General features: G+C 44.4%; 1 protein-coding gene across 1 annotated transcript in view; it reads right to left on the bottom strand.

The window, feature by feature from the left end:
- CNTNAP1 (contactin associated protein 1) overlaps positions 1 to 16,179 on the bottom strand; it is a 261,388-nt gene extending 245,209 nt beyond the window's left edge. The window contains exon 1 of the mRNA XM_082271239.1: positions 15,937 to 16,179. Within this exon, the coding sequence (XP_082127365.1) occupies positions 15,937 to 16,000 (64 nt within the window). The 5' untranslated portion in view covers positions 16,001 to 16,179. The remainder of the gene's footprint in view (positions 1 to 15,936) is intronic.
- Between the last annotated feature and the right edge of the window lie 806 nt (positions 16,180 to 16,985).

Raw genomic sequence — 16,985 nt, 5'->3', positions numbered from 1 at the left:
CCTGCATGCCGCTGTAGAAGTGTGCAGTGAGGAGTAGATCTTTTGTAGTAGGTGTCCAGTATATTGTATAATGTGTTCGGGTTTCAGGCGGACCGGAATCCGGACACAACAAATAAAACCCGGACTGCCCGGGTGAATACTGGAAAGGTGGCAACCCTAACTGTTGGTGTTAGTGGGAGTAATGGTGCTTAATCATTGGTGTCAGTAGGGGGAATAGTATCTCTTATCAGTGGGAAGAATACCCACTTCATATCGGTGGAAGGAATAGCGCCTCAATTTGGTGGGAGGAACAATGCCTACGCTGGGCCTATGGGCAGCAGGTGGGAAACCTCTGCAATACAAAAAGTATCTTCTATGAGTTTGAGCAACTTTTAGTGCTGAATTGTTACTATAAAAGATCCAATATATTGTTGGGGAGGACATGTGCAATATTGGATATATGTTTTATGAAAATAAGTGCAATTGGGGGACACTGAATTAGAGTAGGCCGCAAGGACAGGATAGACAATAAATCACAATTTCCGTGGAGCAGGTGTAGAAGTCTTCAAGGGCAACAGTATGGCCTTTAGTGGTAAAAGACTTTGCGCTATGTTGTACATGTTTGCAAGTGACACATCTGAGTTTTGGAACATGCCTTTCAAATTTGAGAATGTTAGATGTTGATGATTAGTGTTTTATTGCCTGTGATTTATTGTCTATCCTGCCCTTGTGGCCTACTCTATGTGGGCTGCACTATCCAGAACTCTGCGAAAAAGATTTGGGGAGCACCGACGCACAGTAGAAGAAGGAAAGGACAAATACATTGTCCCTAGACACTAAAGAATTTCATCAACAGTCCTCCACCGGTCTCCACGTTTGGATGATACAGTCTATCCCTAATAACCTCCACCTGCTGACTTCTACTCGCCCTGCACTGACCTGCCGTTTCCATTGCAACTCCCGGCTCCTCTCTCCGCCCACAGACCCAAAGCGCTGGAAGCTACCGGCGCTGTTGGCAACGTGTCTCTTGGAGGACTTGATTTCCATAACGGACTTGCAGTATGTCATTTTCTACATGCTTATGAACTTACACCCGTTTGTAAGTGCGATTTTAATAAAATGTACTGTTTATTCTTATAATCTACACTTAGATCGGCCCTGACAAGCTGGCTGACTGCTGTTGTTAACAGACTTTTTTCACTACAATTACTGGATTGTTCTGAACTTATTCAGAACTAATACTGAACCCTTCATATGGGTTTCCCTAACAGCCCCCTCCTCTGATAATGTGATCACCCCCACCACAGCGCCTATGCTACACCAGACCTGCTCCAGTGCTTGCTAACCCACCTTTTTTATTAAGGGGACATTGCCAGCCCAGTTGGGAGTATTATTGGACAACCTTGTCTGTTTTTTAATGGAAGGGAAAGGTGTGCTTTACTTATTCAAATCTAACATTTTTTGACTGTTTCACATATTTAGTTTTACTACATTTATTATATTATAATATAGGCTATTATATTACATTATTATATTTTTGGAACATCTCCAGATCATACTTCTCAAGCTTCCCATAGGGGCTATGTTGATAGACTCAGAAAGAACTTGAAGTTTGCTTATGAAAAAGCCCTAGAGGCATCTGCTGCAAGGGAACAGTGGAATAAGAAGAGTTTTGATCCTAAAGTGTGAATTCAGGATCTGCAACCTGGGGATCGAGTGTTGTTACGAAATTTGGGAGTGCCTGGTAAACACAAATTGGCTGATTGATGGTGTTCTCAACCTTACATCATCTGCAAGAGCTTGCCTGGACAACCTGTGTATCAGATTCGTCCAGAAAGAAAGATGGGTCCACTTAAACCCTTGCATCACAATAACCTTCTACCCATTTCAGAAGCTATTCGAGTGCCCTCAGCCCCTTATCCTGATGTATCACGCCCTCCGAATTTGAGGTCTAGAACTCGGCGGATGCCAGAGCATCCCCTTCAAGAGGATGAAGAGGAGAGTGACGGGGTATAGCTGACTTTCGATTGGTTGTGGACCCCTCCACCAGAAGACACCATTAAAGTTTTCAGAACCTCAATGGAAGATATCCGAATGCCATCCCTGCCTGAAAGGGTGGAACGTCAGTCTGTTGAGACTTAGAGACCTATATCATCTCCTGAGAGAAAAGTTGGGGAGGTTAAGTTTAGTTTAAGTTTTTAGTTTTAGTTTTTAGTTTAAGTTTTAAGGTTAAGTCAAGCTTTTGGAGTATGGGACGTGAACCTGAATCTGTGGAAAACATGTATTCTAGACTCAGACAGGAGATTCATCTGCCTAAGAGACTCACATATAATACCCTTGGGGAGAGTTCTGATGAACTTGTTTCTACTGCTCAACGTTCTAACCAAGTGCTAACCTCTTCTACCGCACCTTTGGAAGAGGATGACCCTGTCCCACCTTCTGACACCACCAGGCGGGCCACTAACTTGTTATTGGCCTGTTGTGAGAATGATTCAACTTTCCCTGATACTTTGTATAGGTTGTTATCAAAAAATCCTTCTGTTAGTCAGTTGTTAACTACTGTAGGTTCTAATTAGTATACTTATTATTTACAATTCTTTTTGAGATATTATACAGTAGGTCTGCTTTAATGAAGTAATCCTCTGTCTTTGGGGACCAAAGACATTCAAGTGGGGGGGAGGATGTAGCTGGGACCGGACTACCATATTTTGAAAGTGCAGACTTGTCTTTGTTCCATTGGATTGTTTCTATGTCCCTCTAGTGTTGAATCCAGGATGAAATCGTGATATTGCAGAGACCAAGAGAATGGCATTGTGGGAACTGTAGTCCTATGTAAGGTGGTGACTATGTGGCTGGATCATTTGAGAACAATTTTTCCCCTAAAGCTTGGGGACACGACTTGGATGCCTAGACTACTATATCCCTCATTAGGATTCAGGTGGTATGGGCATATTCCTTTAGTTTGAGTGCTTCTGGGTGCATATAATTGAGAGATTTACTGGTATGTGCTAAACAATTGTCTTTATTGATATTCATTGGTGTTATAACAATTTGTTTATTCATATTTTCTTGATATCAGTCCTGCTGAACTCTGGTAATTTATTCAGAGTTTAGCTGACTGATATAATCTTACACCTTTACATCTTGAGTAAAGTTAAAGTTCATTTATATACTGTGTCAATGTATTACTTAAAGGTACACACATGCAATGTCTGAACCTGGTGTGTCAGAAAGGGCTGGGTTGGTCACAGGGTCAAATCAGTGCAGAAGAATATACACTAAGCAGCAACCCTCAAGGGGGCAGTGCTACATTATGTTTGTTTTTTTAGTTTAAAAAAAACAAAGATTTAGTATCACTTTAAGGACAGCATACAAGAGATGGTAAGAGACTGCAGAGATAGCCCCCGGGGCATAGGGTGCTTCTTAAGGTAATAAAAATTGATTTGATGTCCCTTGAATGTATTTAACTTTGAGCTTTAAATATGGACAGCAGAAAAAAGAGCTGGTGAAAAGAGGACAGAAGGTTGTTGGCTACATAAAAATGCGCCAAGCATCGTGCTGGAAGCCTCATTGGGACTGATAGTGCACTGTCAGCACAGACTGCATTCTGCTTATTCAGAGATGAGAAGATACTTGCTGCCCTTCCAGGAAGTAATGGCACGCATTCACCTCAATGCACAACACAGACTTCTATATATTATAGTGTGATGGCTTCAAGCTAAACGCTGCTGTAGCAATTTAGTAAAGTGCTCCTAAAGCATGCAAAATGCATATGTTTAGGCCTTGTTTACACTTGCAGCAGTGTTCACCACCCCTCTGAAAAGTGATTCACAGATCACTTTTTAGAGGCATTTTACAGGCTGCTCAGAGGGGAATATGTTGTCCGCACCGCACCGCACCACAAGTGTTTGCATTGTACATAGTTGCAGGGTGGTTACAGTGCAGCCTCATTCAATTGAATGGATCGTGTTTGGCTGCGATACTGCCTCTGAGCGTGACCCATTTTATAAATCTTGCCTCACCATGACCATTATTACTAACATGGCCCTGGACATAATAACTTGCAGTTGGTCAGACAGGGGGCGGTAAATGCACTAGGTACTCTTCCTCTTCAGTGCCCCATTTACTCTGCATCATGACACTGTGATTGGGGGAGCAGGGTCAATGGTGATTGGCACTAACAGTAAGTTCTTAATATTCAGTGTTGATGCTATATAAATCCTGTATAATAATAATAGGTGGTGTGTATTGCATATCAAGATGTATTTGTTTTAACCTACTAGGGCAGGGATGTCAAGCTCAGTTTAATTGTGGGCCACATCAGCATTAGGCTTGTCCTCAAAGGGCCGGTTGTATCTGTAAGACTTTGTATCTACTTAGATACCTAGGAGTACGCAGTGTACAGAGTGTAGAGTTCACATACAGATTGCAGAGTTTAGGGGTGCGCTGTGCACAGACTGCGGGGTTGAGGAGTGTATGACATACAGAGTGCAGGTTTTATGGGAGCGCTACGTACAGAATGCAGAGATAAGAAGTACGGGGCATGCAGAGTTCAGGAGTGTGCGGAGTACATAGTGCCCTTCCCACCCCTCAAAAAACTGACTCACATCTCATCGGCCTGGCTCTAGTACCTCCTAGCAGCATAGGTGGCGCCGCGTCTCTTTCTCACACTTGCAGGGGGATCATTGTTTGGCACTGCTGTGCCCCGCCATGAGTGCATGCAGGGTAGGGAGGGATCTGCAAGAGTCAGAGGTGGCAGGCTGGAGTTCCACCACATTCCAGTTGAAAAAAAGCACTGGGTGCGAGGGCCACATTAAATGGCCTTGTGTTTGACACCTGTGACACCTCACTAATTTATATATAAATTTTGATATCGCCTTTACACTGGTACTTTTATTAATTTGCACCACTGCACTTTAAATCAACCATATCCATTTGGATCACCTATAATTAGGCAGCGCCACTTTACCTCACCTTGCCCACATATTCTGAAATAGCCTTTTGGCCATATTTTGAGGTAGGCTGCAGCCTCTGCCCACCGTCCACAAGCGCGGATCCTTTTTCTCTACCTGTGTACTAGGGGATCTTTTAAAAAATAATAGTCTGGAGATGAGCCGTAACTACTACTGTTTGTTGCTGGGTGATATTCATTTTACAACACTTTTAATCTTCCAACTAGGAAAACTGTAATTTTAAGCTAGCTGGGGCTGTCCTATTAACCCACAACAGCAAGAACATGACCTTGAAGTCCTTAAACCAAAACAGCTCCAAGAAAATGCACTACAAAGCCACTTACAATAATCATTTGAATGCGTCACTTATCTCCCACCAACGAGATCTGTGACAAAAGTTAATAGTGTCCTTAATTTAATACACCTTAAGCTGGCCATACACTAGCCGAAAAATCGTTCGAAAAAAATCAGCCATGAGAGCAGACGATCGTGCCATCATGTAATGACCGATAAATCGTTCAATGGACGTTTTTCGTTCAGTTTGTCACATATGCCTAGTGCAAACAGTTCGGCCGAGAAACACATTAACCTTTCAATTTATCATTTGTTTGGCAGAATTTTCCAAACTGTTCCTTCGATTTTTCGCCTCTGAAAAGTTGAAAACTATTTTCTATTTGTGCCCATTAACTGGACAAAAAACCAACGATCGGACCAAATGACAGATTTTCAAACGATTTTTCAGCTAGTGTATGGCCAGCATTAGAAATATAATGGTGCAGAACTTTGCAAAATGTGAATCCTGAGACATATGCATACAAATAAACACCACAAAATACAAGGTTAACAACTAGGCACACCATGCACGTCATTCTGAGAGGATGTCCAATGAACCTTCAGTGCAGCTCAATGCTTACCAACGAAATAATATGGGGTGACCAGGCCCTTAATGTTAGATTTATGCAGTGTCACTGTGAAGCGGATGGTAATAAAAAATTCAACTATACATCACAGATAATAGTTTAGCATATGATCAATAATGCAACTAATGACTAGATGGAATAGGCAAGCAATATAATTATGGCACAATACCAAGCCCAACAAATGAGGGTAAAGACTTAGAGTACACTGAATTTGCTTCTCATCCACAGAAAACGATTGCTGAATTTTATTGATTAAGGGAGGAATTTACCCAAACAGATTTCAGGTTTTTCTTGGAAGTGCCAGAGAGTTAAATATTGTTACAGGCTCACCCTTTAAAATGATATTAAAGCTTTATTATTTTTTTATTTTTTTAGAATTACAAACATGCTATACTTACCTGCTCTGTGCAAGGTCCAATCTCCTCCCCCCGTCCAGTGCCCCCATGACACAGAGCGGGCGGCTTGGGCCCAACCCCCCGCTGGCTCGGCACAGCATTTGATTGACAGCAGTGGGAGCCTGCTATCAATCTGCCCAGGGAGGAGAGAAACAGCGTAGAGAGTCGCTGCTCTCACGCACACCGCTGGATCAGATCAGGCTCAGGTATATTATTATTTAAAATATTTCAAAGTTTAGATGTGCAAAGTTAGTAGAGACACATCCCAACAGACTGTAATTGAAGCAAAAGGTGGTTCATCAAAATACTCACATAAATGGGGGGGGGGGGGGGGGCGGGGTGATCCTTTTTCCAACTCAGTAAATCAGTTTTTTTCATTTTTTTTTTCTGACATGTTGGTGTTATATCTTTGACTTGGATGTTATAAGTTGTAAATATGTGAATACATCTGGATAAAACAAAAACTGTGTCTGTCTGAGGCTGCAAAGCAACAAAATGTGATTATTTTAAAGGGGGCGGGACTCTTTTCCAAGCCACATACATACATCCCTCTGATGCAGCCGTGGAGTACCAGAAAAACCGGTCACATGGTGTGCCAGTGGCAGACAATTTTCAGTGCTATTACTTAGGGCTGCACGATATTGGGAAAAAAGTACATTGCGATATTTGGTTTTCAACTATATACATCGCGATATTCCTCTGGGTGGAATGCAGAAGACACTGACAGTGACAGAGTCGGGACTCACAGTGGTGGTAGGAGGTATAAGAACACAGCCTGACATGACATCTGTTGTGTCGATATCGGTTTCCCCAAAGAAACGAGTTTCCCCTAGCTTTCGGCTGTGATCGGAACTCTGCCCCTCCAGCCCGATACAATCCAGCCCTCCCAAGCTCTGCCTCTAGTCTCCAGCCGACCATTACACCGCCCTGCTCCGCCCATTGTCTCTCCATTGAATCTATTTACAAAACATTACAGCCTGATCCCGCCCTCGTGTGCGCCCCCGATGCAGCCAGGAGAGACAATGGGCAGAGCAGGGCGGAGTAATGGTCGGCTGGATACTAGAGGCAAAGCTGGGAGGGCTGGATTGCATCGGGCTGGAGGGGCGGAGTTCCGATCACAGCCGAAAGCAAAACGGATGCGTCGGCTGCCAGCACTGTGAGTCCTCCTCCTCCCCCCGAGTCTTCTCCCTGCCTCCCTGCCTAATGCTAAATATCGTGTCTTCGGCGATATGAATATCGCCCACGCCCGCAGAACGATAGTCGATATCACATCGACTATCGTTCAGCCCTACTATTACTACTATATTATGACTTTAAGGACATTCAGAGTGGATACATGCTTTGTTTTGATTATTATAAATGGTTGTTCAGTTGTATTAGATGCATTAGAAATTCTGGATTCATTTACAAAAAATGTACTTCTAGAGATGCCAGAGTACAACTGGGCATGAATCATCATTTGGAAATGTGGCTTGTTCACACTATTGAGATTAGTATAAAGTATATCAATATAGGAGCAAATCATGGGGAGGTATTTTACATATCTTGACCAAATATTTATGTATATATTTTGTATGTATAATAAATTGTATACTATGGTGCTAAAGGCAGTTTTTCCTTTGTTGGTAAATGAGTCCCAATCAGGTATTTTATTTCCCTTGTTGGTCCTAAGTGAATGAGGCCAAAGACAGGTGTTTTAGCTATTTATGCTGTAGAGAGGCGACCCCGGGTACCCGTATGTGCATAGGCGTGCGCACAGGGTGTGCCGGGTGTGCCTGGGCACACCCTAATCACCCTGTGTCTGTTAGTGTTGGGCCGGCTTCTCCATCTCTGCCACTGAGGGTAGTGAGATACTTGGTGGAGAGGCGGCTGTGCTGTTGGCTCCAGCAGATAGTGAGGCTTGTCAGAGCCGCTCAGTGTGTGTGTGACACTGTTAGGTAATGTTAATGCTTGCAGGGAGAAAGACGAGCTGTCAAAACTCAGGGGTGATGTCGGGGGTGGGCGGGACCGAACAGCTATCAAACACCAGCCAATAGGATGGGGTCTGGGCGGCCGCTTCGTTTATGTGGCTCCGCCCCTTTCTTAAGCAGCCCAATCATTGGCTGGTGTTTGACAGCTGCTTGATCCCGCCCACCCCCGACATCACCGCTTTTTTTTACAGCTGGGCTTTCTCCCTGAAAGCAGCTACATTACATGACAGTGTCATACACACAGTGGGGTACCAATGTGGGGTGTCAGCCGGCGTTCTCTGAGATCCCACATCGCAGGGTGAAGGCAGCTGCAGTGGCAGCTCCTTCAGTCCGTGCTGCTAGCGGGGGGCGGAGCCGGGATGGGAAGAAGGGGGCGGAGCCTCGCGGGGAGGGGCGGAGCCTCGGCGGGAAGAAGGGGGCGGAGCCTCGGCGGGAAGAAGGTGAGTGCGTTCCCATTGCTCAAGTGTGTGTGCTGGATAGGAGGGGGGTGGGGAAGCTGCATATAGAGGGATTCATCTTTCCCTATTCTTTCTGCAGCTGCTGAATAACTGATTCTCCTCCTCTCCCTCCTGCAGGAAGAATAGGGAAAGATCAATTCATCTATATGCAGCTGCCCCATCCCCCTCCTATACAACTTCTTTTGCTAGCCCCCCCGGTGCTCGTAATCCCCCCCTCTGCTCTTAGCCCCCCCCAAAGGCACTAGACCCCCCTGTTCTTTAGCACCCCCCATGCTCTTCAGCCCCCCACAGTGCTTTTCATCTCCCTCCCCCCAAGTGCTCCCTGTCCCCCCCAGTGCTCTCCACCCCCCTGGTTTTCCCTGCCGCCCCCCAAGTGCTCTCCACCCCCCTGGTTTTCCCTGCCGCCCCCCAAGTGCTCGCTGTCCCTCCCAGTGCTCTCCACCCTCCTGGTTTTCCGTGCTCGCCCCCCCCCCAGTGCTCCCCCCCCGCGCCTTCCAACCCCCCTACAATGCTTTCCAAATCCCCTCTTTATTCTCTCCAGCCCCCCCCCCCCCCACCGCGCCCTTCAGCTCCTCCAGTGCTCTCTGCTTGCCCTGTGCTCTCCGGCCCCCCTAGTGCTCTTCTATCTTCTATCATGTCCTCAGTCTCCGAGCATCTCCTGTATCATGTCCTCAGTCTCTGACCATCTCCTGTATCATGTCTGCAGTCTCTGACCATCTCCTGTACCATGTCTACAGTCTCTGACCATCTCCTGTATCATGTCCTCAGTCTCCGAGCATCTCCTGTATCATGTCCTCAGTCTCTGTCCATCTCCTGTATCATGTCTGCAGTCTCTGACCATCTCCTGTACCATGTCTACAGTCTCTGACCATCTCATGTATCACGTCTGCAGTCTCTGACCATCTCCTGTATCACGTCTGCAGTCTCTGACCATCTCCTGTACCATGTCTACAGTCTCTGACCATCTCCTGTATCATGTCCTCAGTCTCCGAGCATCTCCTGTATCACGTCTGCAGTCTCTGACCATCTCCTGTATCATGTCTACAGTCTCTGACCATCTCATGTATCACGTCTGCAGTCTCTGACCATCTCCTGTACCATGTCTACAGTCTCTGACCATCTCATGTATCATGTTTGCAGTCTCTGACCATCTCCTGTATCACGTCTGCAGTCTCTGACCATCTCCTTTATCATGTCTGTAGTCTCTGACCATCTCCTGTATCACGTCTGCAGTCTCTGACCATCTACTGTATCATGTCTGCAGTCTCTGGCCATCTACTGTATCCTGTCTGCAGTCTCTGACCATCTCCTTTATCATGTCTGTAGTCTCTGACCATCTCCTGTATCACGTTTGCAGTCTCTGACCATCTCCTTTATCATGTCTGTAGTCTCTGACCATCTCCTGTAAACACATTGCTAATAATATTAGCTATCTATTTATGCTGAAGGTAGGACTGTGCAGGGGAGGCAGAAAGTGCAAAAGGGGGAACTGTGATTAGAGAGACAGGGGGCAGACTGCAAGGGGCACTGTGATTGGGGGGGGGGGGCTGTGAATTTTGTGCAATAAATATTCCTGAAAACATTACAAATTTTTGTGGGTGCTTACATTTTAAAGTTGGGGGGGGGGGGGGTGCCAGATATAGGATCCGCCCCGGGTGCCAAATTCTCTAGGTACGCCACTGCACACACACTGAGCAGCTCTTGCAAGTCTCACTGTCTGCTGAATGTGAAACTCCCCCTCTCCCCTGTTAGTGTCCATAAGTGGTGCCCAGTAGTGCCACCTATCAGTGCCCAGTAGTGCCACCTATCAGTGCCCACCAGTGCCACCTATCAGTGCCCACCAGTGCCACTTCATCAGTGCCCATCAGTGTCACCTAATAGTGCCTATCAGTGCCCAGCAGTGCCGCCTCATCAGTGCCACCTATCAGTGCCCACCAGTGCCGCCTCATCAGTGCCCATCAGACACATCTAACAGTGCCTATCAGTGCTTCCTATCAGTGCCACCAATCAGTGCCCACCAATGCCGCCTATCAGTGATGCCTATTAGTGCCCATCAGTGCTGCCAATAAGTGCTGCCTATCAGTGCCACCTATCAGTACCCATCAGTGCAGCCTCATCAGTGCCAGTCAGTGCTGAGAACAAGCGCCTATTAGTGCTGCCTATCAGTCCATATCAGTGCCTCACATGTAATTTCACCTGTAATACTCATCAAAAGGAAAATAAGGCATACATCTTTTTCAAAACTTAGCAGTGATGGTGGAACCCCTCTACAGATATTTGCCATACAATTTAACTTAAGTGCAAAAACCTTTTAGTGTCCCAATACTTTTGACAAGTGTTTATGTGTGTGTGTGTGTATATATATATATATATATATATATATATATATATATATATATATATATATATATATATATATATATATATATAGTGTGTGTATGTGTGTGTATATATATATATATATATATATATATATATATATATATATATATATATATACACACGCATGTGTGTTTGAGCTTTGGGGTGCACACCCTAATGCAATAGGCTGCGCACGCCTATGCGTATGTGTTAGCAATCTAGGCCTGATTTTTGCATGCTGATTGCACACCTGTGGGCTGGGTTCATAGGCTTTCCAGGGTTAGAACTCAGGGCTCCCAGTTGGAGATGGCTCCACCTGGAAGAAAGGAGGTCTGGCCCAGGAGTCAGGACTCTACCCTACAGACAGGAGGTCTGTGTATGGGAGTCAGGAGGGCTCCCACCTTCTCTAAGAGAGAGTGGCTGCAGGTAGCAGTTTGAGTGTATATGTCCACAGGAGGCAGACATACTTCGTGACAGCACTGCGCAAAGCTGATCCCAAGTAAACTTCAAGGGAGCTTGACCAAAGGGTATTTGTGTTGGTCTGAGGAGCAGACCTAAGGCCTAGGCGTGAGGCCTGAAGTAGCTGTGTGGCAAGTGATTAAGCCAGGAGGCTGAACTATCAAGTTACAGTAATGGTGGAACCCCCTGCAAGGGAAATTGCTGTTGTGATTTTTTAACTTTCTGTTCCTTTAAACAAAAGTGGGCTGCCATGACCTTAAAAATGCAGTCTGGAGTGGCACGATTTCTTGAAAAGGCATGCACCACTAGAATTGAATCACCCTGGATCTTACAATGCTAAATGGGTGCTCACAGTATCTGGCATTTCTTCTGTTTGTAGGTCCCAGTGATTTCTAAAAGTCCCACTATCTCCCTTGGGTGTCCTTTCCTGGGAACCAAAAGTCACAACATGCCCCCACTGGTGCCTATCTTGTCTCTGTAGAGCTAGAAATCCCAGCATATCCTGGTGCCTCTCCTGTTTTCACATCTCATTGGCCCACTGGTTCCTCTACTCTTTTTTTAGAACAAGAAGTCCTAGCATATACCACTGGTTCTTCTCCTGTCTCTGTAGAACTATAGGTCCCAGCATGTCTCACTGCTTCCTCTCCTGTCTCTGTAGAACTAGAAATTCCAGCATGTCCCATCGGTCCACTGGTTCTTCCTCTGTCTCTGTAGAACTAGAAGTTCCAGCACATCCCACTGGTCCCCCTCCTCCTGTCTCTGTAGAACTAGAAGTCCCAGCATTTCTCACTGGTTTCTCTCCTGTCTCTGTAGAACTAGAAATTCCAGCACGTCCCATTGGTCCACTGGTTCTGTCTCTGTAGAACTAGAAATTCCAGCACGTCACATTGGTCCACTGGTTCTGTCTCTGTAGAACTAGAAATCCCAGCACGTCCCATTGGTCCACTGGTTCTTCTTCTGTCTCTATAGAACTAGAAGTTCCAGCACATCCCACTGGTCCCCCTCCTGTCTCTGCAGAACTAGAAGTCCCAGGTATGCCCCACTGGTTCCTCTCCTGTCTTTGTAGAGCTAGTATTAACAGCATGTCCAATGGGTTCCTCTCCTAGTTCTGTAAAACTAGACGTCCCAGTATATCCCACTGGTTCCTCTCTTGTCTTCATAAACTAGAAAGCCCAGCACAGACAGGTTTCTCTCCTGTCTCTGTAGTACTAGAAGTCACAGCATGCCACACTGGTCCACTGGTTCCTCTCCTGTCTTTGTAGAACCAGAAGTCCTAGCATGTCCAACTGGTTCATCTCCTTCCTCTGTAGAACTAAAAGTCTCAACATGTCCCATTGGCTTCTCTACTGTCTCTGTAGACCTAGAAGTCCAGGCATGTCCCACTGGTTCCACTTATTTCTCTGTAGAACTAGAGGTCCCAACATGCCCCACTGGTTCCTCTACTGTCTCTGTAGCACTAGATGTTCCAGCATGTCCCGCTGATGCTTCTCCTGGATCTGTAGGACTAGATATCCCAGCATGTCCTACCAATGTCTCTACAGTCTATGTCCCACTGAGGTTTTTCCTGTAAATGTGAAACTGCAAGTTCCAAGCACTGATGTCTCTTTTGTCTGTGTAGAACTACAAGTCCAAGAAAGCCTCCCTGATGTTTCTCCTTTATATGGAAAACTACAATTCCCAGGTATTGGTTTCTCTCCTGTCTGTGTAGAACTATAGGTCCCAGCAGGGCCAGATCTAGCCTTTCTGATGTAGGGGTGCAGTACAAAATATCAGGGTCAGACGATGGGCAGTCAGCAGGGCAATGATAGGGTTAGCAGTTTGGAGGGCAGTGTACAGAGGCCATTTGTTTGTAGGGCAGTGTAGAGGGGTCAGCATGGCAGAGGACAGGGGTCAGAAGGGCAGTGTATGGAGTCAGCAGGATGGAGGACAGGGGTCAGAAAGGCAATGAATGGGGTCAGCATGGTGAAGGACAGGGGCCCTGCAGGGGTTAAGACAGTGGTCAACAGGACAGTATACAGGGATCAGCAGGACGGAAGACAGGGGTCAGCAGGGTGGAGTACGGGTCACTGCTGGCAGGGGAAAGGACCAGGGTCACTGCTGGAAGGGCAGGGAAGGGGACAGGGGTCGCTGCTGGCAGGGCCCTAAGCTGAGCTCCTTTGGGGGTGCCACAGCTGAAATCTGCAGCCCACCCCAGCACTCCCATAGATCTGGCCATGGGTCCCAGGTACTGCTGTCTCTCCTTGTCTAATTAGAGCAACAACTCCACACATGCCTCACTGACATTTCTTCTTTTTATGTCAAATCCCAGGTACCAATGTAAAAATATTAAACTTATTATGACAATCTGACATTTCACGGGTAACTGTAGAACTACAAGTCCCAGGTATTGGTGTCTCTTTCCTGTCTCCTAAACACCCACTCACCACACTAAAAGACACATCCTGCTTTCCCTTGATTGACCATATTACCTTGGGATATTGGCCAGCTGGATGTTAGTGAACATTTTTCTCTCTTCAGATTCATTTAATTACAGGAATATAGAAAAAACACATATTACATATTTAAAAAAAAAAAAAGAAAAATATCCTGTCTCCAACTGTGTCCTGTCAAGGGGATTTCTTCTCACTTCCTGTTCTGTCTGACACCTGTCATCTGGACATAAAGTGGGGAGAAATCCCTCATCTGGTACACTAACAGCGTTAAAATCCAGGTTCTGGACCATCCCCTCTACTAAAATTGCCTTTTTAGCTGTGTGTGTCCCAACTGGGGAGATTTCTCCTCTATTCCTGATCTGCCTGAATGAGAAAAAGCCACCCCAACAGGGATACAGACAGCGACAAGACATTGACAGATGATTTAACCAGCCCTCCCCCTACCTAAAAAAAAAAATTGGCTGAATTTGGGGCTGCATTGTCAAGCTGGGCTACTTTTGCTAATGAGAATAATGAATAAGAGGTGACGAGAATTCAGCCAATCATTTTTCTAGAAGCCATCACCCTCTTACATGATAAATGACTTGAGTGCACTATATTTTTGACTCTGTGCTAATTAGTCCATATGAATACAAATACCTAATTTAACTTTTACAAAAAACATTTGAAATAAAATAAATAAGCTCTAATAAATATTTAAAACATTTGTAAGAAAAGTTGTTTGGGGCAATTTAATTTTTTTGGATTAAAAAAGATATCTATCTATCTATCTATCTATCTATCTATCTATCTATCTATCTATCTATCTATCTATCTATCTATCTATCTATCTATCTATCTATCTATCTATCTATATATTCAAAGTATTTTAATGCATCCTACAGCCTACATGAACATTCTGTAAAAAGGAAACAAATGTCCTACAGAGGGAGCCTTGCTGAAATGCTGCAGCAGCACCATCTCACCTTTACTAAAGGACAGTTTGCTGCGTCCCTTCAATTATTTTTTTCTATTTCAGTAATGCTACATAAAAACCAATGCCACTTGCATAAAATGTGTTGTAGATCCTTTAGGCATCTTTTTTTTTTTAATGAATCTACAAGGTTATGTCCCAAGATAATTAATTCCATGGAATACATCACACCCATCAGGAACATAGCACCGATACTCTGCCTACTGGGCCGCCATAGAACATGGGTGGGGATGCATAGGGCAGGTTTATCATTGGACTGCAGTGAGATCATTCTGAAAAAAAAAAAAGTTCTGCATTAGGGTCCTTTAACCCCTTTCCTTCAGTGTTGACTATAATGTCTCTGCTGCCTAAGTTCATGTGCAACTTTTAAAACTACAAGGGTTAACTAGTCCTAAAATAGAAATCTGAAAGGAAAAAAATGGCTGGCAAATTATGCAATTAACCTTGACAAAATTGTAATTGCAGAAAACTGAAAATAATGATTTGTCCTAGTTGCTTAGCAATATATACTTTTTCAAAGACATCTTCCTTTGCATATTGAGGATTGTTATGTGGTTGCTCGAATCCTTGGAAGGGACCCAAAAAAACACCCACCCTCAATGAACTGAACTACTGCAGATCTGTCTCGAAACACTGCAGTGGGGCATCTCATAACCCATCATTTATTGTTCTTTTAGAAGTCCCAAGAATTTGGGGCATCTGTTCTTTTTTTTTTTTTTTTAAACATTGGTCTGAATGGGAGCATAGAATCTAAAGTCACAATATTTATTATTATCTTTTGGGTAACATGTAGTATAAAGCAGCTGGTACCATGCCATGCTTTCTAGCAAGAATGCCCCTATTTTGTAAAAGGCATGATCAAGGTAGACTGGTGCATGGGATGAGTACTGCAATGCAGACAGAGTTTGGTGTGCCTGCATGGGCTTCTGACACTGCATTGCAGAGCACAACTTTCAAGAGGTGCTTTTTCTATATTCTATCACTCCAATCCTATAATGCAAGAGGGATTTTAAAGCCATTATTTTATGATTACTTACCTTCAAAACGAAAATGTCCTCCTTCGCTTACAGCAGCCCATGTTAATAGCAGTAAGGGAAGCATGCTGAAATGTAGAAACTTGCAGCTTTTGTCCTGAGCTGGTCCAGGGGATGCTAATGATGAATTAAGCTGGCATACAGGAGGTAGGATCAGCTTCTTTCGTATAGCAGCATAGTAGCAGTGCAGAGCGCAGAGTGCTTAGTCTGTTATTCCTGCACAGTGGCTCTAAGCATCCTAGCTAGGATGGGGAGAGATCACATGACACCCTTTCACTGAAGCCAAGTGGAAGACATTTTTATTATGGGCTGCGTACTTTTCTTGTCCTCGTTCTTCCTAGAATAGTATCAGAAGTGATTCATTGATGCATTCAGATGATATTACAAGAAACACATTAGTTGATTTTTTTTTTTTAGTGGTTCGACATACAATATACGGTTAAAAAAAAAAATTTAATGTAATGCATCAATTATATGAAATAGCCATGGGAATAAATTATATGGAATATACTGTAGATCTCAATTTCATAATATTGCCTATTGTACACGGATGTAAAATGTTCTGATGTTTATGCACATGATCTTGCTGGCGATAATATCCTGAGTATAAAAAGTGAGTTATATTCTGTAAACAAATTGTGTGCATAGCCTTACAGATACGTAGATGCGCATATGCTTGTTAGGGCTGAAACAACTAAATTGACATAATCAATTCTAATCGATTATGAAAATAGTTGTCAACTATTTTCGTAATGGATTAGTTGGTCAGCCGATTTATTGTCCTGCATACAGAATGCATTATTTGTTAACATAACAGAGAATACAGTGCAACACACATACAGCTCAATACACCGTCCATACATGTCAGTATACACAGTACAACACACATACAGCTCAATACATCGTCCATAAATGTCAGTATACTCAGTGCAACACACATACAGCTCAGTACACCGTCCATACATGTCAGTATACTCAGTGCAACACACATACAGCTCAGTACACCGTCCATACATGTCAGTATACACAGTGGAGCACACATACAGCTCAGT

Source organism: Pelophylax lessonae (genome assembly GCF_965119305.1).
Source record: "Pelophylax lessonae genome assembly, chromosome: 11".
Classification (NCBI taxonomy): Eukaryota; Metazoa; Chordata; class Amphibia; order Anura; family Ranidae; genus Pelophylax; species Pelophylax lessonae.
Note: the sequence above shows the minus strand (reverse complement) of the source record. Positions and strands in the feature narration are given on the sequence as shown.